Here is a 25,591-nt window from a genome sequence, read left to right as displayed (position 1 = left end):
AGATCCGGCTCCCGTCGAGAAGCCATAATTCCCATCACTCACTCACTCACTCACTCACTCACACGTACGTAAACACACACACACCCCTAATTAATTTGTGCCATATGTGGTTCTGTGATGAGAAACATAGGTGGTACTTGGAAGTTTTGGTTTGATAATGGGTGGTACTCGGTCTAAAAAGTTTGAGAACCACTGTTCTAAAGTATTTCAGCCAAAATAACCCAAAGACACGAGCTGGACGCAGACACTACAAAGCAGAGTTATGGTTTCACGCCAGCACTCCGGTGAAACGCCTTGCAGCCGTGATGAGCAGCGTTATTCTGGTAAGTTTTTACACCGCTATGTGCTTTAACCAACGTAGTTAATGTTTGTTAATGCTAGTGTACCTGTCGGAAAACTATCTAAGAGTTCGCTATTTTTCAGGTTTGTTTGCTAGCTAACGCATTAAGTGCAATAGTTAACCAGTCATTTATATGAGTAACGTTATATAACAACATTATAGCCTAACGTTACCCTGTCTCGTCTTCCATATTTTTGCTCTCGTTAATAAGAGCATTCATTCTAAATAATATGATAGCTAGTTAGCTTAGCAGATAATTCAGTTAAGATATTTAACCTGTTATGGTTTAGTTGGCATAGCCAGTACACTATTTGTAATAAACTATGATATATAGCCTTCAGTTTGTGATAATTAATACAGCTTTCTCTTTTGCTCTTTCTATTAATAGCACTAAGAAATGGAGTGTGGATGTGATGAGAAGAGGTTCATGAACCCCTCAAATGGCTGAGGTCTTCACAGACAGCATTTACATGTCTCTCAACGACATGTTATATATGTTTTTGACTTCCAGAGTGATAACTTCTGAAACATAACAGTTTCTAATGCTGTCCAAAGCTTTCTTATTTCATTGAATTTTTTTTATTATGATTGTGTATTAATGTTTCAAATATATTTAATTAAACTATCAAGCTTAAGTTTCATATTCATGTTTCATGGGTCATTATTTTAATTTGATATTGGAACTTAAATAACATAACAGGGTTTTATGTTAAGGCAGAGATGGAGGGTATGACATAAATAATCGCGGACTAGTTGACTAATCGGAAAAATAATCGTCAGATTAGTCGACTACTAAAATAAGCGTTCGTTGCAGCCCTAGTCTCTAAAGCAGCTAAAGGCATCTCTTAAGCAAGAGTCACTTGCAAAACTGCAACAATTAGTATCCTCAGTTCCCAAAAGGTTAAAAAACTGTAATCAATAGGAAAGGTGATGTATGTTAGGAATTTGGATAGGCCTGCAGAGCTCTGGGACACAATTATAGTGACAACTGGATATGGATTGGCGGTTTGAAGAAAGGTGAGGCTTATGACAAGAAGAGTACTATCCCTGCGGTCAAACATGAAGGTGCATGGTCACGTGGGCATGTTTTTCTGCTGTAGAAAATGGCAAGCTTGATTGTGTGACTGTGCATCATGGATTTATGGAAATAACAAGGCATTTTGAGAAGGAATGTTATGCTATCTGTGGTGAGATTGAACTTTTGGTGATAAATGGACTTTCCAGCAAGAGCACTTAACCAAAGCTTGGTTAGGGAATCGGTCCTGAAATACCGTGGAGTGGCAGGTTCAGCACGAAAGCAATCAGACCTCAATGAGCTGGTAGCTTTTCTTAAACAGAATGTGTTTAGCATTCGCCGAAATTGCTTAATAGACATTATCAAGACAAAAGGATGTTCCACCTAGTACTGACTGCTGTTTGAATAATAGTACACATGGACATTTGTCAGGAGATCTAGATGTTTTTTTAATTTAAACTTAAAATTATGTCAATGTATCAAAATTGTTTGGATGTAACAAATTCTTCCTCTTTTTACTGTTACTGTTTACTAATTTCATTCAAGTCTACACACATCACACTATACATTTTAAGGTGAAGTGGTTGGATATTTCCCATTGCAACTGTATGTAGGTATAAATAAAAATATTTTGCGTGTTTGGGTAAGATTCAAACACGCTGCATTGTGTGACATTAGTCCTAATGTGGAATAGACATTTATAGTGCTAGATGCATTCATACTAGGGATGCACCGATCCGATATTAAGATCGGATATCGGTCCCGATATTACCAAAATGAGATAGATCGGGTATCGGATAATTTGGCCGATCCATGGGGCCGATACGCTGCCTCAGTAGAGAGGATTCTAATAAGTCAATATTATTCGAACACGCTACTTAGACAGCGCTTCCATCGGGTTTCGCGTTTAGCATCTTGTCATTAAAACCAATGAATTGAGGTAGCACAGCACGCTAACGTCAATATAACATCTTCCTTCATGTACCGATAACGGTTACATTTCCTGACAAGCTCGAACTTGCAAATAAAAACACTCGGTACAAGTTTATACAAGTTAAAGATCAGTAATATTTTATTTACGTTTGATAATAACTCCATTCGTTTCTCCGCCCCGTCAGCCATGTTTATTTTTCTGTGAGAGAAGAGCACCCGACCCACAATGAATGCTGGGATTGCCTTGATCACCAAGGCAGCGTCGGACGCTCATTCGTTCTTGAGCCAAAATAACATTGAAATGTTAAGATACCTCAGAAGTGAGGAATTTAAGGCATCTAGGATTTCTAACAGTCTCCTTATCGGGAGCGCGCACAGGATGACGTATAATGCTGCCTATGTAGAGAGATCGCTAGCTTCTCCAACACACCCTTTATGTTGAATTGCACTAGATGTTTGCTTGTTTACAGTGTTCTATTACTGATTGTATTGTACGAAGGTATTCGTTTAATCTCAGGTTCTTCCGCTGCTAGATTTTATTTTGAATTACTGTTTACACTACATATTTAAAAAATAAGATTGATTACTGTTTGTGTAACTACTTCAGTTTCAGCTGATACATTTAATTTATTTTAAAATATTTTAAGAAGAAATATTTAAGAAAATATTTAAACTTTTTTATTTTGAATTTGAATGCTGTGCCAAGGTCCTGCACAATTGTTTATTATTTTATTGACAAATAAATAGCAGTTCAGTACATTTATATCTGTGTTAATTATATTTTGTTTGGCAAACTTAGTAATGTTTAAGTCAATCCTGATGCCTTAAGTCTTTCCCACATGATAAAGTATACGGTTTATTAATTCAACAATGGTATCGGATCGGTATCGGGTATCGACCGATATGCAAAGTATATGTATCGGATCGGTATCGGAACTGAAAAAGTTGAATCGGTGCATCCCTAATTCATATATGTTTACTGTAGTAGCAACATTAAAAACAGTGCCTTGGGAATTTACCAGTGGTACCACTGCTAGTGACTAGACAAGGTGTTGCAGCTTTTTTGATTTCTGTAATATTATTGATGTCATATTCTTTTTAAAATACACTTGTAGTATCAGTAATGTTGGTCAGAATAAAAACTAGTAATAAGGTAACTGACATTGATGTCATCAGCAGCAGCAGCAGCAGCTGTGCCAACATTGGCGGCTGATTTACCGTGTTGTTGATGCTAGTGGCGCGGTGAGACTGATCACAGCTGCTCTCTGCAAGCATGACTCCTCATTGACTTCATGCCTTCTGCTGCTCGAACAGCAGTACATCATCTAGCTTAGTGTAAGGCATCAGCAAGATATTACACCCAAGCTTTAATCTCTCTTTTTAATTTTTTAATTCTGCTTTCCTTTTTGGGTTCAAGTGTTTATCCACACCCATTGCTGAAAGTTATCTAAAATTAATATAATAAATGATATTTACATTTCCAGCATTTAGCAGATGCTTTTATCTGAAGCAACTTACAGCACTGTTACAGTATTGTCTAAGCAATTGAGGATTAAGGGCCTTGCTCAAGGACCCAACAGTTACAATCTGGCAGTGATGGGGCTTGAACCAGTGACCTTTTTTTATTACTAGTCCAGTACCTTAACCGCAAGGGTACAACTGCCCTATGCCTTATACATACTAACATGTCTGTTGTAGTATGTTTAGGTACGAAGTAAAACGACATCACATGATTGAATTCCAGTTATTTCTTATCATTTTGAAATAGTGCCATTCATTTTATCCAGTCATTTTATAGAGTTATGTGTGCAATTATATCAAATTTGTCTTTTCTCTTGTTCCAATTATTATGCTGTTCTAATACAAACAAAATAAATTTTAAATTGCAACTACTGTCTGGGAGAATTGGTGCATTTTTGAAAGGTGTCATTTTTTGGCCATCACTGTAAATTTCCACAGCTGACCATGGGTGATAGGATGAGTTGTTCTTTGTTACTATGCTTAATGTGAGTAAAACTGGTGCTTTGTGCTAAAATCATCCCCTTTTTTAATGTTGTATAAAAAAATTGCATCTACTGAAGAGCTTCTCTGAACAGACAGATCATTGTTCTCTTTTTCTTTGTCTCTCTTCATCCTGTGTCTCTGCAGCCTACAGCTAAGGTAAATCCTGATGTACTAACCGAGCTGGTCCGGCCAAGTGTAGATTATGTAAGGCACAAGAAGTTCCGCTCTGGCAATTACCCATCATCCCTAAGCAACGAGACTGACAGACTGGTGCACTGGTGTCATGGAGCACCCGGTGTGGTGCATATGCTCATCATGGCCCATAAGGTAAATAACAAGCGCTGCACACACACACACACACACACACACACACACACATACAGTGGGGCCAAAAAGTATTTAGTCAGCCACTGATTGTGCATGTTCTCCTACTTAGAAAGATGAGAGAGGTCTGTAATTTTCATCATAGGTACACTTCAACTAGAGACAAAATGAGAAAAGAAATCCAGGAAATCACATAGTAGGATTTTTAAAGAATTTATTTGTGAATTATGGTGGAAAATAAGTATTTGGTCAATAACAAAAGTTCAACTCAATACTTTGTAACATAACCTTTGTTGGCAATGAGGTCAAACGTTTCCTGTAAGTCTTCACCAGGTTTGCACACACTGTAGCTGATATTTTGGCCCATTCCTCCATGCAGATCTCCTCTAGAGCAGTGATGTTTTGGGGCTGTCGCTGGGCAACACGGACTCCACAAATTTTCTATGGGGTTGAGGTCTGGAGACTGGCTAGGCCACTCCAGGACCTTGAAATGCTTTTTACGGAGCCACTCCTTTGTTGCCCGAGCGGTGTGTTTGGGATCATTGTCATGCTGGAAGACCCAGCCACGTTCCATCTTCAATGCTCTCACTGATGGAAGGAGGTTTTGGCTTAAAATCTCACGATACATGGCCCCGTTCATTCTTCCCTTAACACAGATCAGTCGTCCTGTTCCCTTTGCAGAAAAACAGCCCCAAAGCGTGATGTTTCCACCCCCATGCTTCACAGTAGGTATGGTGTTCTTGGGTTTTTCTTCTTCCTCCAAACATGACGAGTTGAGTTTTTACCAAAAAGTTCCATTTTGGTTTCATCTGACCACATGATATTCTCCCAATCCTCTTCTGGATCATCCATATGCTCTCTGGCAAACTTCAGACGGGCCTGGACATGTACTGGCTTAAGCAGGGGGACACGAATGGCACTGCAGGATTTGAGTCCCTCTCGGCGTAGTGTGTTACTGATGGTAGCCTTTGTTACTTTGGTCCCAGCTCTCTGCAGCTCATTCATCAGGTCCCTCTGTGTAGTTCTGGGATTTTTGCTCACCGTTCTCATGATAATTTTGACCCCACGGGATGAGATCTTGACCCCAAGGGAGATTATCAATGGTCTTTTATGTCTTCTATTTTCTTACAATTGCTCCCACAGTTGATTTATTCACACCAACCTGCTTGCCTATTGTAGATTCACTCTTCCCAGCCTGGTGCAGGTCTACAATTTTCTTCCTGGTGTTCTTTGACAGCTCTTTGGTCTTGGCCATGGTTGAGTTTGGAGTCTGACTGTTTGAGGCTGTGGACAGGTGTCTTTTATACAGATAACGAGGTCAAACAGGTGCCATTAATACAGGTAACGAGTGGAGGACAGAAGAGCTTCGTAAAGAATAAGTTACAGGTCTGTGAGAGCCAGAAATCTTGCTTGTTTGTTATTGACCAAATACTTATTTTCCACCATAATTTACAAATAAATTCTTTAAAATTCCTACAATGTGATTTCCTGGATTTTTTTTTCTCATTTTGTCTCTCATAGTTGAAGTGTACCTATGATGAAAATTACAGACCTCTCTCATCTTTCTAAGTAGGAGAACTTGCACAATCAGTGGCTGACTAAATACTTTTTGACCCCACTGTACATTCAACCACACGTTCAGTCATTCAGGACAGTACTCACAGTGGAGTTGTACCTAAAACATAAATCAGTGATTCAACTTAGCGACAACTTGTTTCTACACCATTTGTTCTACACCATATGGCAGAAAAGATGTCGACACATGACCATGGGCTTGTTAATTTATTTCGACTTTGCAAAGGTCACTTTTTGCAGAAATTATATTTGTCTGAATAGCTAAATGTAATTCAGGAAGCACTAAATGAAATGGCTTTATAGAAGTACCCAGCATACCCACCAGTAATCCACCCAAAGCCTAGCCACATTTTTATACTAAACCCTAGAATGATTTAGCCCTTAAGCCTGCAAGTAAACCCTCACATCCAAAAAAAATAAGCCCCAACCATTATTAGCTATCCCAAGTATACCAAAGTCCTGTCCTCCCTAGGGACCTCCAAGATCTAGATATTCTCAATCTTGCAAGGATCATCTAACTCAGTATTATATTAACAACAGAATTACCATTCACATCCCCATCTACACAAGATAAAGTAGGGAGTCACCACTGCCACAGAATCCATGGAATCAAAATTCCAGATCACTCCCAGTCCACCTTTACAACAGATTAGGCATCTCATAATTTCACACACCCCATAATAGCAATCATCACCCAAAAACTAAAGCAGCTAAAAACCACAGCTATGACATAAAGTTATGCTGGATCCCAGAACACTGTGGCCTCGAAGAAAATGAGCAAGCAGACTTGGCAGCAAAGCAAGCCCCGTAACATCCTTGATCCAACAATGCCATTACCCACAATCCGATCTCAGACCAGCCATAAAAACATAAACTGCAGAAGCTTGGCAAAAAGGATGAGGAACTTATACCCTACAATAAAAACAGATCTCAATACCTCAAAAAATTTTGGGAACAAATTATTTACACAAGATGCCACATAGTACACACCCTGGACAGCATGCCAATCCATTGCCATAGCCAGTCACAGACATAGCCAGTCATAGCCACAGTGATAGCGAGTCACAGACATAGCCAGTTATAGCCACAGTGATAGCGAGTCACAGACATAGCCAGTCTTTTCTGTATACAGATGCCAGACCTGCCGACAGCTCTGCTGTGGATTCAGTACTGAGCTAGCGTAAGTTTCCACTGCACCGCTGAACACCCCAGTTAATTTCATGTTTTAATCAGGCATGTGATCATTTTATATTCTAAATAAGATATAACAAAACCAGTAAGGAGCTTTCAAACTGCCTGACAGGGACTGAATGTTCTAAAATGGTTTATTGCATTGAGGCTAGTGCAGTGAATCATAATGCATGTCAGCGATGAGGTATGAGCTTATCAGAATGATAAATGAATACAAAGATCGTATTATGAAGATTGATGAGCTACTGTGAGAGCCTGAATTTAGACTCATTAATACCATAATGCATTTAGTTCCCACAGCTGGGATATTAAATCTGTAACTCACAGAAGAAGGTCAGACGCTCCATCTGAGTTCTGAGAATAACAACAATCTCAATCGAAACATCCCACAGTGCCATCTAGTGGTTCAATCTTTCACATGGAAAACTGGGTATGGCTTTATCAACAATCCAATCAACTGTAAAAGAGGTATAATTATACTGTACCATTATGAATTGCATTCTGTTTTATTGGTTTAGGTGCTTAACTGCTATCTAAAAATTAGCTTGACATTATTCTTTTCACATCACTGCGCCGTCATCTCTTTGCAATGGTTGGCTGCACAGATTGGCCAGCTTTCACCAATGCCCTCTGTCTCGTGACAGTTGTAACAGACTAGCCTCTTATTATGCAATCCACGTCATGTTGTTGTCAATCCGTCCTATTTTTGGTCTTACTTGTCTCTGGAGTCTTTCCACAAGTCCTGTCATATGACTTCCTCATCACATCTCAAAAGTAGCATAACTTGCGAGACTTAATTACACAGAAAACTCAAAATTTTCAACCTTGCCGAATTCCTTTTTAAGGCATTATGTATCACGTCATGTATTACAATTGGATTTTTTAAAAATCAGCTTCAATAAAACTATAAAATAGCAATTCCGATTTACTTTTTAAATCTGCCCTCCAAAGCAGTCAAATCTAAAAACACAGTTTTCATGGTTTATTGTGGATAAGGAATAACAGAGCTTTTTAAATATGCTAACAGATTTGCTCCCAATTCCAAAGCACATGCAAACCTTACAGAAAATTTGGGACTGTGTTAAATGCAAATTAAACACCATGACCTTTATTTAAACGAAAACAGTACAAAGAGTATTTTATATTTTGCCCGTATATACATATTAATTCCAAAATTGATTCCTGCAACACATTTTTAAAACGTTGAAACAGGGCATTTTAGGACTAGAAACTTGGATATTCTTGGGTATAGAATAAGGCATCCAAGAAACCCTAGTACATTTAAGCAATAACAGGTCAAGGGGATTCACTACTTGGAAAAAAGGCATCACATTTTAAACTGGCATGTGTCTGTGATAAATCATGGGCTTTAAAATACTTTGCCAAACTATTCTTAATAAAAACTGCATGCCACTGCACTCACACATTCAAGTTAAGACAATACTATGCACAGTTAAAACAAGGTGTAATTAATGTAATTATTGTGACCAATAATGCTAAAACGTATAAACACATTTGGGAGCAAAACATTCCAAATGCTGCCTTTTAAATAACGTCTTTTCCTGAAACCTCTATGTTTATTTCAACATGTTTCAACACCTGGTCACATTCTGCATAAGTTACAGAAGCATGACTGCAAAATCAGTGCATGTGTGTGCGGGACAGGCCTGTCTGCAGTCAGGGGGCACAGCTGAAAAATTCAGCTTTTTTATCTTTAGTGCTTTATTATTAAATGCTGTTAGAAGTTAAAGTGATGTAATGTGAATGTGATGAATATGCTTCTGTTCTAGACATAAAATTTGTAATATACATATACAGTGTATCACAAAAGTGAGTACACCCCTCACATTTCTGCAAATATTTCATTATATCTTTTCATGGGACAACACTATAGACATGAAACTTGGATATAACTTAGAGTAGTCAGTGTTCAGCTTGTATAGCAGTGTAGATTTACTGTCTTCTGAAAATAACTCAACACACAGCCAATAATGTCTAAATAGCTGGCAACATAAGTGAGTACACCCCACAGTGAACATATCCAAATTGTGCCCAAATGTGTCGTTGTCCCTCCCTGGTGTCATGTGTCAAGGTCCCAGGTGTAAATGGGGAGCAGGGCTGTTAAATTTGGTGTTTTGGGTACAATTCTCTCATACTGGCAACTGGATATTCAACATGGCATCTCATGGCAAAGAACTCTCTGAGGATGTGAGAAATAGAATTGTTGCTCTCCACAAAGATGGCCTAGGCTATAAGAAGATTGCTAACACCCTGAAACTGAGCTACAGCATGGTGGCCAAGGTCATACAGCGGTTTTCCAGGACAGGTTCCTCTCGGAACAGGCTTCGCCAGGGTCGACCAAAGAAGTTGAGTCCACGTGTTCGGCGTCATATCCAGAGGTTGGCTTTAAAAAATAGACACATGAGTGCTGCCAGCATTGCTGCAGAGGTTGAAGACATGGGAGGTCAGCCTGTCAGTGCTCAGACCATACGCCGCACACTGCATCAACTCGGTCTGCATGGTCGTCATCCCAGAAGGAAGCTGACGCACAAGAAAGCCCGCAAACAGTTTGCTGAAGACAAGCAGTCCAAGAACATGGATTACTGGAATGCCCTGTGGTCTACGAGACCAAGATAAACTTGTTTGGCTCAGATGGTGTCCAGCATGTGTGGCGGCGCCCTGGTGAGAAGTACCAAGACAACTGCATCTTGCCTACAGTCAAGCATGGTGGTGGTAGCATCATGGTCTTGGGCTGCATGAGTGTTGCTGGCGCTGGGGAGCTGCAGTTCATTGAGGGAAACATGAATTCCAACATGTACTGTGACATTCTGAAACAGAGCATGATCCCCTCCCTTCGAAAACTGGGCCTCATGGCAGTTTTCCAACAGGATAACGACCCCAAACACAACCTCCAAGATGACAACTGCCTTGCTGAGGAAGCTGAAGGTAAAGGTGATGGACTAAACCCAATTGAGCACCTGTGGCGCATCCTCAAGTGGAAGGTGGAGGAGTTCAAGGTGTCTAACATCCACTAGCTCCGTGATGTCATCATGGAGGAGTGGAAGAGGATTCCAGTAGCAACCTGTGCAGCTCTGGTGAATTCCATGCCCAGGAGGGTTAAGGCAGTGCTGGATAATAATGGTGGTCACACAAAATATTGACACTTTGGGCACAATTTGGACATGTTCACTGTGGGGTGTACTCACTTATGTTGCCAGCCATTTAGACATTAATGGCTGTGTGTTGAGTTATTTTCAGAAGACAGTGAATCTACACTGCTATACAAGTTGTACACTGACTACTCTAAGTTATATCGAAGTTTTATTTCTATGGTGTTGTCCCATGAAAAGATATAATAAAATATTTGCAGAAATGTGAGGGGTGTACTCACTTTTGTGATACACTGTATGTATTAAAAATAAATGTTATATTGTAATATTTTCAGTTGTATACTGCATGTTTTATTAGAATGTTACACATTAGGGTTTGTAATCTATATAAAGTTTACGGCACATTTTCTCAGTAAATTACTAGTTTATTCTATATAGTTTATATAATACCAAGGTAAAGGGAGCAGCAACCTAAGCCATGTCTTAATATTTCTGCTTTTTCATGCATTATACAGTGTATCACAGAAGTGAGTACACCCCTCACATTTCTGCAGATATTTAAGTATATCTTTTCATGGGACAACACTGACAAAATGACACTTTGACACAATGAAAAGTAGTCTGTGTGCAGCTTATATAACAGTGTAAATTTATTCTTCCCTCAAAATAACTTAATATACAGCCATTAGTGTCTAAACCACCGGCAACAAAAGTGAGTACACCCCTTAGTGAAAGTTCCTGAAGTGTCAATATTTTGTGTGGCCACCATTATTTCCCAGAACTGCCTTAACTCTCCTGGGCATGGAGTTTACCAGAGCTTCACAGGTTGCCACTGGAATGCTTTTCCACTCCTCCATGACGACATCACGGAGCTGGCGGATATTCGAGACTTTGCGCTCCTCCACCTTCCGCTTGAGGATGCCCCAAAGATGTTCTATTGGGTTTAGGTCTGGAGACATGCTTGGCCAGTCCATCACCTTTACCCTCAGCCTCTTCAATAAAGCAGTGGTCGTCTTAGAGGTGTGTTTGGGGTCATTATCATGCTGGAACACTGCCCTGCGACCCAGTTTCCGGAGGGAGGGGATCATGCTCTGCTTCAGTATTTCACAGTACATATTGGAGTTCATGTGTCCCTCAATGAAATGTAACTCCCCAACACCTGCTGCACTCATGCAGCCCCAGACCATGGCATTCCCACCACCATGCTTGACTGTAGGCATGACACACTTATCTTTGTACTCCTCACCTGATTGCCGCCACACATGCTTGAGACCATCTGAACCAAACAAATTAATCTTGGTCTCATCAGACCATAGGACATGGTTCCAGTAGTCCATGTCCTTTGTTGACATGTCTTCAGCAAACTGTTTGCGGGCTTTCTTGTGTAGAGACTTCAGAAGAGGCTTCCTTCTGGGGTGACAGCCATGCAGACCAATTTGATGTAGTGTGCGGCGTATGGTCTGAGCACTGACAGGCTGACCCCCACCTTTTCAATCTCTGCAGCAATGCTGACAGCACTCCTGCGCCTATCTTTCAAAGACAGCAGTTGGATGTGACGCTGAGCACGTGCACTCAGCTTCTTTGGATGACCAACGCGAGGTCTTTTCTGAGTGGACCCTGCTCTTTTAAAACGCTGGATGATCTTGGCCACTGTGCTGCAGCTCAGTTTCAGGGTGTTGGCAATCTTCTTGAAGCCTTGGCCATCTTCATGTAGCGCAACAATTCGTCTTTTAAGATCCTCAGAGAGTTCTTTGCCATGAGGTGCCATGTTGGAACTTTCAGTGACCAGTATGAGAGAGTGTGAGAGCTGTACTACTAAATTGAACACACCTGCTCCCTATGCACACCTGAGACCTAGTAACACTAACAAATCACATTACATTTTGGAGGGAAAATGACAAGCAGTGCTCAATTTGGACATTTAGGGGTGTAGTCTCTTAGGGGTGTACTCACTTTTGTTGCCGGTGGTTTAGACATTAATGGCTGTATATTGAGTTATTTTGAGGGAAGAATAAATTTACACTGTTATATAAGCTGCACACAGACTACTTTTCATTGTGTCAAAGTGTCATTTTGTCAGTGTTGTCCCATGAAAAGATATACTTAAATATCTGCAGAAATGTGAGGGGTGTACTCACTTTTGTGATACACTGTATATATATATATATATATATATATAGAGAGAGAGAGAGAGAGAGAGAGAGAGCGAGCGAGCGAGAGAGAGAGAGAGAGAGAGAGAAGTATTTTTTTCACAGTTTTTTTATTTGACATTACAGGACATCTAAATTGCAGCAGAATTTTTTACAGTCAAAATCTACTTCCCATTTCTCATAACAGATGGGCTATTTGCTCTCTTTTTTTCTCGCTCTCTCTTTTTCCCTCCCACACCCAACCCCTAACACACACACACACACACTTGATAGTGTGTGAAATTGGGAAAGAAACAATTGAGCATGCACTGTTTTTGGAAATGGCATTTTCTCAGGATTTAACTCTGCATTTAACTCCAGCAAATTATGCTGTGCTTTTTAGCTAGCCCTCTAAAGCCAGAGCAAGAGCTGACCAATATGGTAATATAATCAATAGTGTGATAAATTACGCCTCTATTTTTTTTTTTAAGTGGCACCACAGATTTAGCATTTTTTTGAAGCAGACCCTAGCAAAACTAATTATGATTCACCCTGTACATCATATATTTTTTATATTACATATAACTTTAGTCTAAGCAGGCATTTAAAACAAACATTACCATCATCATATAAGTTATGCATAGTGTATAACAGTTTTTGCACTGAGTTGTTCTTTAGCAAACACTGTGCTTCTTAGACAGGTCTACTTAAAAAACGTATAACTCAGTTACCTAACAAATGAGAAACATGCTGTCACCCCTTAATTAAGGGTGGAAATAACCAAGTATGAAATATAATTAGGGAAATTAGGTGTAGCAAAATGAATTGAGTGTGATGTAACTTTGATGTAGCTGCTGTAATAATAAAAGACCCCATAACAGAAAGACATAACCACTCTGTTATTAATGTATTATCATTTTGGCCTGCATAATCACAATAAGCTTAAAATAACAGCTTATATTAAAAAGAGGCAAATGATTTGGTTTTGTGTACTGATATAGCTGTAGATTCATCACAAAGACTAAAACAACAATCAGCCATTTATGTAATTGTATGTTGTAATTGCTATCATTCAAATCAAAGTGAAATTTTTGCAACATTGCAACACTTTTTGTCAATTAGTTTCATCTGCTTAACAATATAGCTACCAACCGGGTGGGAACATGCATGAGAAATGTGCCTCGACTAAGCCACACACCACCTACTGGGCTATTTTACACTGCAGACAGGCAAAATTGACCAAAATCTGATCTATATTCTCAAGTGATATTTGTGTTGTTCATGACCATGAAAACAGCAAACGGATACAATTAAATACTTTCAATTCCAATACAGGCCACTTTCATATTTCATGGTACTAAGATTTCTGAAATGTACGATGGCGTATTAGGGCCACTGTAAAAATTTTATTTTTTAATTATTATTAAATTACTATTATTTTAATTATTATTCAATTATTATTATTATTTAAATTATTATTATTATTAAAGTTTTGATTTCGAGAATAAAGTTGTATAAGTTTCAATTTTAAGAATAAAGTCTAAATGATTATGAGAATAAAGTCGAAATTTTTTTGAGATTGAAGTCGAAATGATTATGAGAATAAAGTCGAAATGTTATGGCCAAAGAGTGTGCAGCCGTTGTAGGCTTGTCAGTTCAGAGAAGCACGGGTCTCAGTACCTAGCTCGGCACGCGTGCACTGAAAGCAGCCGCGAATGCGCGTTACTGTGGTTATCCAATAACCCGCGATTATTATTTTTGGGTTGTTGTTTGTATTGTACGCTTCCATCCACATATTTCGACTTTAATCTCAAAATCATTTAAACTTTAATCTTGAAATTATTTCAACTTTGATCTCGAAATTATTTTGACTTTATTCTTGAAATTATTTCGACTTCATTCTCAAAATTATTTTGACTTTATTCTTGAAATTATTTTGACTTTATTCTCGAAATTATTTTGACTTTATTCTTAAAATTATTTCGATTTTATTCTCGAAATTATTTTGACTTTATTCTTAAAATTATTTCGACTTTATTCTCGAAATTATCTTGACTTTATTCTTGAAATTATTTCAACTTTATTCCCTTTATTCTCTAAATTATTTTGACCTCATTCTTGAAATTATTTTGATTTTATTCTCGAAATTATTTTGACTTTTCTTAAAATTATTTTGACTTTATTCTTGAAATTATTTTCTTGAATATTCTCTTTATTCTCAAAATTATTTTGACCTCATTCTTGAAATTATTTTGACTTTATTCTTGAAATAGTTTTGACTTTATTCTTAAAATTATTTTGACTTTGTTCTTGAAATAATTTTTTTTACTTTGTTCTCGAAATTATTTTAACCTCATTCTTGAAATTATTTTGACTTTATTCTCGAAATTATTTTGACCTCATTCTTGAAATTATTTCGACTTTATTCTTGAAATTATTTTTACTTTATTCTTGAAATTATTTCGACTTCATTCTCGAAATTATTTTGACCTCATTCTTGAAATTATTTAGATTTTATTCTCGAAATTATTTAGACTTTATTCTTGAAATTATTTTGACCTCATTCTTGAAATTATTTAGACTTTATTCTCAAAATTATTTTGACTTTATTCTTGAAATTATTTTGACTTCATTCTCGAAATTATTTTGACTATATTCTTAAAATTATTTTGACTTTATTCTCGAAATTATTTTGACTTTATTCTCGAAATCGAAACTTTAAAAAAAAATTATTTAAAGTGGCTCTAGTACGCTGTCATAGAAATGTGAGACACATATAAGTACATTTCTAAATGACAGGTTAGGTAAGTAAAAGAAATTGATCCTAAACCTGACAAAATATTTTACTGTTTCATAAGAAAATGTGGCTAAAATGAACAGAAGAGTAAAGCTTGTTCTGTTGTAGTTTGAAAGTCAGCTGTGTGTAGCCAGGTGGAGCACTGCTCTGTGTATGCAGCTTTGTTCTCCAGTACAATTTGTTTAGATTAGTGTAACATTCAGATCATATTAATATGCTAATGTCAGCAATCAAATTTGAGCAGAAAACACTGATGTTTTGCAGCTGAACTAAGCCTTTTTCAAACACTTAATCATGCAGCATCACTTTCAGATCAGTGAGTATGAAATAGGGGGCACAAAATGACATTCTAGCTTGGCTGGTTGATAGACAGGAATATTGTTTTTTACATTCGTACTGTAGGGTGTTCCAGTTAGACTGATTCATGCTCACATATGGCTGTAGCATTTTTTGCTGCTTAAATAAGATTTTTTAAATATGTATTTACTGTGCCCACTGTGGGGCCTGTCAGCTATAATGAATTATTCAAGGAAGCCAAACATGTAATCAAAAATAAAATTCACTCTAGCTTTAGGAAGTTATATTATTAAACATGACTGAATGGTGGCACAGTGGGTAGTCTTGGTGTCATGCAGCTTCATGTTTCTGCGTTTCTTCATGTTTTGTCTTTTATCTGTGTTTTTGGGTTTTCTCTGCTTGTCCTGTTTTCTTCTATCTGACAAAAACATGCCAGTCAGATGGACTGGCTAATATAAAGCTGCATTCACATGGATATTCTGTTAGAATTGCTGAAAAACTCAGAAAACGTTACTGGGCAACTTGCAAATTAAACCACATATATTTTAGTATAGAAAATAGTGATGGCACCACTAGTTGTTATGTATTTAGTAGAGAATGTTGACATGCACACAGCCAGAGTAAACTACTAGCTTTCCAAAATACTGGATATAAGAACTAAAAACAATATGCTGTTTTAATTAGTAAAAGATGCATGATTGTATCAAAATGAAGTGCTGGTTTATATTCATTCATTTATTGTTTGTTTTACCACTGCTATCCTGTTCAGAGTGGCTGTGGGTACAGTTCACCGGACGATAGGTTGGAAATCCCGAACAGGTCGTCAGTCCATCACATGGCACACACACACAAACACCTAGGGCAGTTTTAGTAGCTCCAGTTAACCTGACTGCATGTTTTTGGACTGGAGGAAACTCAAAAGGACATGGTGAAAACAAGGAGACTCCACACATAAAGGACCCAGACAAATCCACCTGGGAATCGAACCCAGAACCTTCTTGATGAGAGGCAACAGTGCTACTCACTGAGCTGCCTGTTTTGCAGGACTGTTTGCATAACATCTGATAGATGAATAAAATGAATAAACCTCTATCTGTTTTTGGCTGCTGCAAGGTAACGTCAATGTGTGTCCTGTCAAAAGTTTAAACCTAATAAACTTATAAGGGTTGACTCTCTTTTATTCTAGACCATCTGTTAGTGCCTGTGATCAGTCAATGCATCTTTCTTATTAAAATACATGGAATTTACTGATTTCATATCCTAATGGCAACAAAGTCCATGTGAGCTCAGCCTAAATTGCTCCATATTAGTGTAAGTGATCTGTAGGGCTCTAGACCAGTTAATTACAGAAGATAACATTTAACAGAAGATAAATACATGAAGGAATTAATAAAGGCAGTGAACTGAGTAAAAAAAATATCTCACAAATATAATGTACCTTTAATCTGTGTGTTTTGAAGGTGTTTAAGGATGATAAGTACCTGAAGGATGCAGTAGAGTGTGGCGAGGTGATTTGGCAGAGAGGATTACTGCGGAAAGGATATGGAATCTGTCATGGCGCTGCTGGCAACGGCTATGCTTTCCTGTCTCTGTACAAGCTCACGCAGGAGCAAAAATATCTCTACCGTGCATGCAAGGTATGAACTCACACCGGCCAACAGCTTCTGGCTTTAAAGCCTTACAGCAAAAACAAATACATATACCACCTATCTAATAAAGGACCTTTATTTTTTTTCACTCTTGTTTTAACTTATGCTCCTGCCTTTCTGAAAAGTTTTAAAGAAATGGGAACAGATATTAAAATATGTAAATAAATACTTCAGTGTTCATTGTTAGGTGTTAGGTGTGAATATATAAATATGGGTCTTATAACCTGATTTGTCATCTGATTTAAAATTTTTTGAAACCTTATACCGGTTTCCCATCCTGACGCAACCCACCTTATTTTAATCCAGGCTTGGGGCCGGCAATAAAAGCACACTGACAAGTGCACCTGCCAGTGGCTAGACTGGCCACACCGAATTTCAAAATGCTGCATGTGGGTCATTTCCTGCCTGTGACACTTTTTTAACACTTCTGTTATTTAGACCTATTACTACTAGTGGTTTTTCACACACTTTAATAATCTACTTTTGGATACATTCTGGTCACATGCGTCTACGTCTCTGCTTGTTTCAGCAAGATAATGCCAACCTACATTTTTCATGTTACAAAAGTGTGGCTTCTTAGTAGGAGAGTGCAGTTGCAAGACTAGTCTTCCATTGGAGTCAGGGCCAGAACTGGCTATATAGAGCAGAGAGGTCAGGTCAGTAGATGGCTTTAGACAGAGGGTAGAGGGCACTTTTTCAGGTAATTAGCTGCAGGGTGAGGGTACGAGGCTGATGGAGGTGAAGAGCAGAGGAAGTGGGGCAAGGTGGATGGCTGAGATATTTAAACCATATTGCTCTCTCTAATGTTTTTACATATTGGTCACACTTAATGGTTTTATGTACAGAATACAAGGCAAGAATACAATGAAAAATTCCACATTTTTAATGATTATTTTATTTATTGAATGGAAAAAGATTATGCAATACAGAAAGAGTTATTGCCCCTCTTAATAACTGGTTATGCCAAATTTATCAGCAACAACTGCAATCAAACACCTCTAAAAATTAATGAATTGGGTAGTTGAAGCCAAGCACTGGACTTGTAATCAAAAGGTTGCTGGTTTAAACCCCTTCACTACCAGGTTGCCACTGTTGGGCCCTTGAGCAAGGCCCTTAACCCCTCAATTGCTTAGACTGTGTACTGTAAGTCACTTTGGATAATAGTGTCTGCTAAATGCCAAAAATGTAAATGTAATGCATATTGCATTCTCCAGCATCAATTAGTTTTGAATTTTATCTGTGGGAATTTGTGCCCATTTAGTTAAAAGTGCATATGTGAAGTTGGCCACTGATACTAAACATGAAGGCCTGGCTTGCAATCATCCCAAAGGTACACATTCGGATAATGTCAGCACCCTGTGTAAGCCGATTGAGCTCTTTAAATCAAACTTGTCTAACCAAGTCTTTGTGGACCACAGGGGACAGTCATGCTGGAACAGGAAAGAGACTTTTTATTCCATCCCTATGAAGAGGTGATGTACTGACAATGTGAAACAACGTCTGCATATCTAATACAAAACCGTGTTCCCACTGAAACACTTATAATTACTGCAGTCTGCCTGAAGTAATGAAAGTAATAAAAGCTGATGGCACCATCACAGCAACCTTTAATAGCTGGAGACATTTAGCATTAATGAACCACCAAGTCCTCTCTGAGCCTTGGATGTCTAAGTAACACCAGTTTTGTGTTTGCAGATCATGTGTGTGTGAAATGATAAAATAAATCTTGGACAATACATGAATACTCAGGAATGCTCAGGTCTTATTTCATTTCATTAATAAAGTAACAGTAAGCGGAAAGTACTTCACCAAAACATTAAATCCTCTTAAATAACATATTCTGATTGTAAACAGTGAGGAAAAACACGCTTTTATTATTTAATTTACTTTTTTCTAAATCCACTTCAAATGTGTGTATAACCTCTTTTAAAGTTGTACTTATTAAAAGAAAAAAGGATTCAGACACTATCAAACATACACAGATGAGCCAATACATTAGGGTCTGCCTAATATGCAGTCAAAACAGCTCTGACCCACTCAGATGTGGACACCTGAAATCTGTTAACATCTGTGCATCGCAAGGTGGATTGTTCTACAGTGCATCCTGGTGCCATCTGTTCCACAGATAAACGATACACACATGCCCAGTAAATTATTAAACAGCACTTAAATGGAAAGATCTACAGAGCCATAGCAAACACCTTAAATGCCCAAGCCATTACAATTCATTTAATAATACACAAATAACAGTGGAATCTTGCTGTACCAAACTAAATTTTACAAAGCGCTCTTACCCCATGTAAAAAAGGTCATCAGCACCCCGTTGCTGTTTGTAAGAGACAAATGGGGCACCTTGTTTGCCATGTTTTGACCTCTGTCTAGAGAGAAAGAGATCCTGGTGTTTGAGGAGCGTCAACACAGTGCTTTGGCTCATACTTCACACAGACAGAAGGTTGGGAGCCTTGGTCCAATTAATTGGCTGGTAGTCATGCCCAGGGTAAAACCTGGTTGCCCTACTCAGTGGTCGCACATGCTTTATTTTACCAGAAGATGTTGGCAAATGGTCAGTCAAGCGTTATAATGTCATACAACTACTCAGGTATATCATCCTTCTAACCCTGATGAACATCTGTAGGATGTCCACAGCTCTGTACATTCCCTCCACCCAACCATATAACATACTTATTGTCAGTAAACTAGACACCATTTAAAAGCGTAGAATGCCTACTTTTAATAAATGTAAATAATTTAGCTTCAACTTCAATTTAATTCAACTAGCTAAAACTATTTAGCTGGCACTAAATAGCCTCCCAGGATTCCAATGAATGTGATAATTACAAGAACTGCATCAATCAAACTATTACTTGGACAACAACGGACCATTTAACAAACAACGGTAAAGCCTCTAATCTTTTTAAACAAGTCACATTGCCACTGCTGGACCAGATGAATAATCATCCCCATTCCAAAAACAGGAAAGGACCACAGTGACCAAATAAGCAAATATAAACATCGCTTCAGGAAGAAAAGGAGCACAGAAGATCACCTCATAGGGATCACCTCCACGACAAATTAATAAATAAAGAACATTTATGTTTTCGGCATTTAGCAGACACTTTTTATCCAACGCGTATACTGTGACAGTATACTGTCTAAGCAATTAGACCATTGTGGTATTACAGGAAATTAAAACAAAAAAGTGCAGAAAAGAAAAGAAGTCACTAAATGCTACATTCCACCATTGGACATCAACCCCATAATAAAAGACGAGACGAGCACAGAAATAGGATATTCCAATCTCATATACAAACCCCATATACAAATAGGAGAAGCAGCACCAACCTGGCAACCATTCAGATCACCATTGACCATAAAGCATATATTGTACTTGACTGTCTAAACCTCAACACCACAGGACATATACTGTTTTCAGGATAGTACTATAGTGCTATCAGGATACTTTTTGTAAATGGGCACAAGCCAGGAACAAACACTTTTAATATTTAATCCTAAACTTTAAGGGTAAAAAGTGCAACTCGATTCCAGGTCAGCAAAATCCATGTTGCTTTGTGGCACTTATTGTACCAGCTCTGCCACCTCTTCAGCCCCTCTCCCTTATTTATGTTTACATGGGCATAATTATATAAAGTTACAAGGCAGTTTTGAAAGTATATTTAATATAGTAAATATTCACATTTAATTTCACATTTATCTGTGGACTTTAAGCAATGAATTATTTAATCATATTATATAATGCAGTAATTATATTCTGTTTCCTTTCATATTTTCATTTAAATGTTTTGTGTTGTTTTTCTCTGTATTGTAGTTTGCTGAGTGGTGTTTAGACTACGGAAAACACGGCTGCCGTATTCCAGACCGACCATACTCTCTGTTCGAAGGTAAAGTCTCTCACATTATCAAACCATAGTCCAGCCTTGAATCTTTTTCTTTAAAAAGCAGTCAGTGAAATGACTACTATAATGAATAGCACTTGTTATACTCAGACAGCCTTTTGCAGTTGTAATAACCTTTATAACAAAGGTCAGTGTTAAGAGCATTGCTAATTGGCTTTTTGCTTTTGTTGTAATGCTAAAGGAAATGTGACCTTGTTATTTTACCCAGCATAATCAGAGCCAGCCATTGTGAGGAAGAAAAGAAAAGGCGTCCTCAGGTTGTGCAGTCTTTGTTTTATCTGGTTTGTGTTTCAGTGCATACTAAGCTGTCATCAGTAATGAAAGCCCTGCGTGTATAGCTTAAATGCTGAATGAGAGAACGAGTGGAGACTGCAGAGAGGAGAAATGGGAAAAGCGTGGGCATCAGGCTTTTAGATGTGCATTAATTGAGGGTTTGTCAACACAGATATAAAAGGAGACTCTCTTCAATGGGACTATTATCAAAAGACGAGTGGGGAAATAGTCATTATTTCATAAATGTCAGAAAACTTTACACCCAACAAGATTCCACTATTTTTAAGTCCTAAATGTTTGGCAGTAGATTAAATGTAAGTTGTAATCATGGTTGCAGCTTGTAGAAATATGTTGACAGAGGGGGTGTGGGGGGAGAAAGCAGGTTTGTCAGCAGGTTGTTACTGCATTGCGCCCAGTGATTCCCGTGAAGCTGATCCCACTGTGAACCTGGCCAGGATAAAGCAATGCTATAAACATAAAAATGATAATGATAACAATTAACAGGCACTGTTATAGTTAATTAAACATGCTTTGCCCATGTGTGTTGTCTTATTCTAATATAATTATTATTTACAAAGGTTTGTTTTTGAACGCACCTCACTGTGGTGTAGCTCAATTAAAACTTCTTATCATTATTAGTGATTATGGACAGAAAGGTTATTTTATAACATCTACTATCCAGTGGGAAGCCACCTGTAGCCAGATTTAGCCAACAGCTTAGAAACTGAAACATTAGGTTCCTGGCTTTGTCTGGGACAGGGACAGTGCTGGCAAACAGCAGTGCCTTACACAATCATGCAAACACATGATCTGACTAAAGAAAGTTTTTACCCAAATCAGCCTGTCGGTTTAAAAAGTGTACAAGCAATAGGGATAACCGCACCCTGGAGAGGATTGTGAAACAAAACCCATTCAAAAATGTGGGGGAGATTCACAAAGAGTGGACTGCAGCTGGAGTCAGTGCTTCAAGAACCACCATGCACAGACGTATGCAAGACATGGGTTTCAGCTGTCGCATTCCTTGTGTCAAGCCACTCTTGAACAAGAGACAGCGTCAGAAGCGTCTCGCCTGGGCTAAAGACAAAAAGGACTGCTGAGTGGTCCAAAGTTATGTTCTCTGATAAAAGTACATTTTGCATTACCTTTGGAAATCAAGGTCCCAGAGTCTGGAGGAAGAGAGGAGAGGCACAGAATCCACGTTGCTTGAGGTCCAGTGTAAAGTTTCCACAGTCAGTGATGGTTTGGAGTGCCATGTCATCTGCTGGTGTTGGTTCACTGTGTTTTCTGAGGTCCAAGGTCAACGCAGCGGTCTACCAGGAAGTTTTAGAGCACTTCATGCTTCCTGCTGCTGACCAACTTTATGGAGATGCAGATTTCATTTTCCAACAGGACTTGGCACCTGCACACAGTGCCAAAGCTACCAGTACCTGGTTTAAGGACCATGGTATCCCTGTTCTTAATTGGCCAGCAAACTCGCCTGACCTTAACCCCATAGAAAATCTATGGGGTATTGTGAAGAGGAGGATGCGATACGCCAGACCCAACAATTCAGAAGAGCTGAAGGCCACTATCAGAGCAACCTGGGCTCTCATAACACCTGAGCAGTGCCACAGACTGATGGACTCCATGCCACGCTGCATTGCTGCAGTAACCTAGGCAAAAGGAGCCCCAACTAAGTATTGAGTGCTGTACATGCTCATACTTTTCATGTTCATACTTTTCAGTTGGCCAACATTTCTAAAAATCCTTTTTTTGTATTGGTCTTAGGAAATAATCTAATTTTCTGAGATACTGAATTTGGGGTTTTCATTAGTTGTCAGTTATAATCATCAACATTAAAAAAAATAAACATTTGAAATATATCAGTCTGTGTGTAATGAATGAATATAATATACAAGTTTCACTTTTTGAATGGAATTACTGAAATAAATCAACTTTTTCATGATATTCTAATTTTATGACCAGCACCAGTATATTGTAGCAGGAGAGTCGTGACTCGCCTCCTCCTCCACGTGTGCAGCAGCCGACTGCATCTTTTCACCTGCACAAGACAAGTTCAAACTTGGCTCAGTCTCGCACATGGAGAGTCACGCACTGATCCCCATTATCCCTCAGCTCTGATGCGGGTGTCATTCAGCCAGCAGAGGTCGTAATTGCATCAGTTATGAGGAATACCCTCCAGCATCCAACCCTAACGGACAAGCCAGTTATTGTTCATTTCAACCATATATAGTGTAGGGTGCTCAGGTGGCGCAGTGGTAAAACACGCTAGCACATCAGAGCTGACATCTCGAACTTGTTGGTTCGAATCTCAGTTCGGCTACTGGCAGGCTGGGTGCCTACGCAAACAATGATTGGCATGTTCACAGGGAGGGTGCCAGTGGAGGTCAGCATCAGTACAGGGGAAGCACAATGTAATCGGGTAATTGGATATGACTACATTGGGAGAAAATCGGGGGGAAAACATATATAGCATGTACAGTACATAGTGAAATGAAACAATGTTCCTCCAGGACCTACAAGTGCTACATGCAACAACTACTTCTACATAAACTTGTGCAAGATAATACAGGGACAGTACAGGACAAAACAAACAGTGTAGACAGAACTAAACAGTGTGAGGCAAAACAGACAGTGCAGACAGTATGAGTCTTGTGCCAGGTAACAGTACTATATTGGGTGGTGGGTGAATAGAGTACAAGAATATAACACTGTAATGTAAACATGTAAACATAACACAGTTAGAAGCAAAGTTTAGCAGCAATCGTCATGCGCAAAGTTGTGGAGGGATGGAAGTTAGTGTGGGGGCTACCTACCTTCTTGTGGTGGTGATAAAAGAGGTAAAGATGGGAAGGACCAACTTGTCAAGATGCCCCAAAATGTCTATTGGTGCCCTTGCCCCCTTCCACTCTTAAAATAGTATCGTGTTTGTACAGTCAGTACTTTGTAGAATGAGAGTGTTGGACCTTTGGTTAAAGTGTCCAGTAAGTTTATGCAAGTGTTAAAGCAGTTTTTAAGATTGGGTGTGGTCCTGGGTACTATTCACTGGTCTGGAAACTCTGCTGTAGAGTAAACCATGTATGAATGTGATCCACTCCTAAGACAAATGTGTTGGGCTGCACTGGACAGGTTTACATCACATAGATTTTCTATACTTTTTTTATTTACAGAAGTAAATGAATCCCAGATTGATTGTGTTTGTAGAATCAAACCTTTATGATCATGCTTCATCAAACAAGCTCAAAATCTATATGGAGTACAGGCTCAAGTATGAGAAAAAAACAGCTTAAGGCTGAGTTGTGTGCATTTTATCCTGTCTCATTTGTAGGTTGCTTTAAATAAAAGTATTTGCCCAAAGTCTAAATGGCAGTGATGTTTCGAAGGTTAAAGTGCTAGACTGTAGATCCGAATCTTAAGGGGGTCAAGCCCCACCGCTGCTAAGCTTTTACTGTTAGCACCCTATGAGCTAGACTCTTAACCCTTAGTTATTTGGATAAAATTCTGTCAGCAGTAAGTTGCTTTAAATTAAATCATTAGCCAAAAATTCATTTTATTCATTTTATTTTGCATTTTGCTAGTGTTCTTGTTACTGCTGGTAGCATGAGGTGGTACCTCAGCTTATTCAGGTTGAACAGGTAGCTCACTTCCTTTAGGGTGGCACATCCATACATGCCCTCACAAAAAAGTTTGCTGTGTTTCTCAGCTCAAGCTGGGAAGGAGATACCAGGGCATGGGCCATTATACAAGGAGAGTTGGACAGGGCTGTAGAAAGACATTAACCCAGCAGCAGGGCCGGTGTCTGGTATCAGGAGCACACCTATTGCTTACAGATAGACAGTATAAAATCTGTTTTAGAAAACATGTGTCCAACTTTGTGACACTGTTTGTTGGGAGGCCCTTTTTTGTTGTTAGGATTGTGCTTCTGTGCACAGAGCAAGGTCTATAAAGACTTGCTTTTTGCGTGTTTGGTGTGAAGGAATTTTTAAACTAGTACTTTGGGATGAATTGGACCATTGATTACGAGCCATGCCTTCTCTTCC

The 25,591-nt window shown here is 38.7% G+C and overlaps 1 protein-coding gene across 3 annotated transcripts in view; it reads left to right on the top strand.

Moving 5' to 3' along the window:
- The window catches only part of lancl2 (LanC lantibiotic synthetase component C-like 2 (bacterial)), a 54,893-nt gene that overhangs the window by 23,979 nt on the left and 5,323 nt on the right, over positions 1 to 25,591 (top strand). Inside the window, exons 6-9 of one of the 3 annotated variants that reach the window (XM_062991198.1) lie at positions 4,437 to 4,619; positions 17,176 to 17,352; positions 21,191 to 21,263; positions 21,573 to 22,051. In XM_062991198.1, coding sequence (XP_062847268.1) covers positions 4,437 to 4,619; positions 17,176 to 17,352; positions 21,191 to 21,263; positions 21,573 to 21,616 — 477 coding nt within the window. In that variant the 3' untranslated portion in view covers positions 21,617 to 22,051. Of the gene's footprint in view, positions 1 to 4,436; positions 4,620 to 17,175; positions 17,353 to 21,190; positions 21,264 to 21,486; positions 22,052 to 25,591 lie in introns of those variants that run through there. The other 2 variants (XM_062991200.1, XM_062991197.1) reach the window with 2 other exon arrangements.

The sequence above is a fragment of the Trichomycterus rosablanca genome, chromosome 3 (genome assembly GCF_030014385.1).
Source record: "Trichomycterus rosablanca isolate fTriRos1 chromosome 3, fTriRos1.hap1, whole genome shotgun sequence".
NCBI lineage: Eukaryota > Metazoa > Chordata > Actinopteri > Siluriformes > Trichomycteridae > Trichomycterus > Trichomycterus rosablanca.
This window is presented reverse-complemented; position numbering and strand designations above follow the sequence as displayed.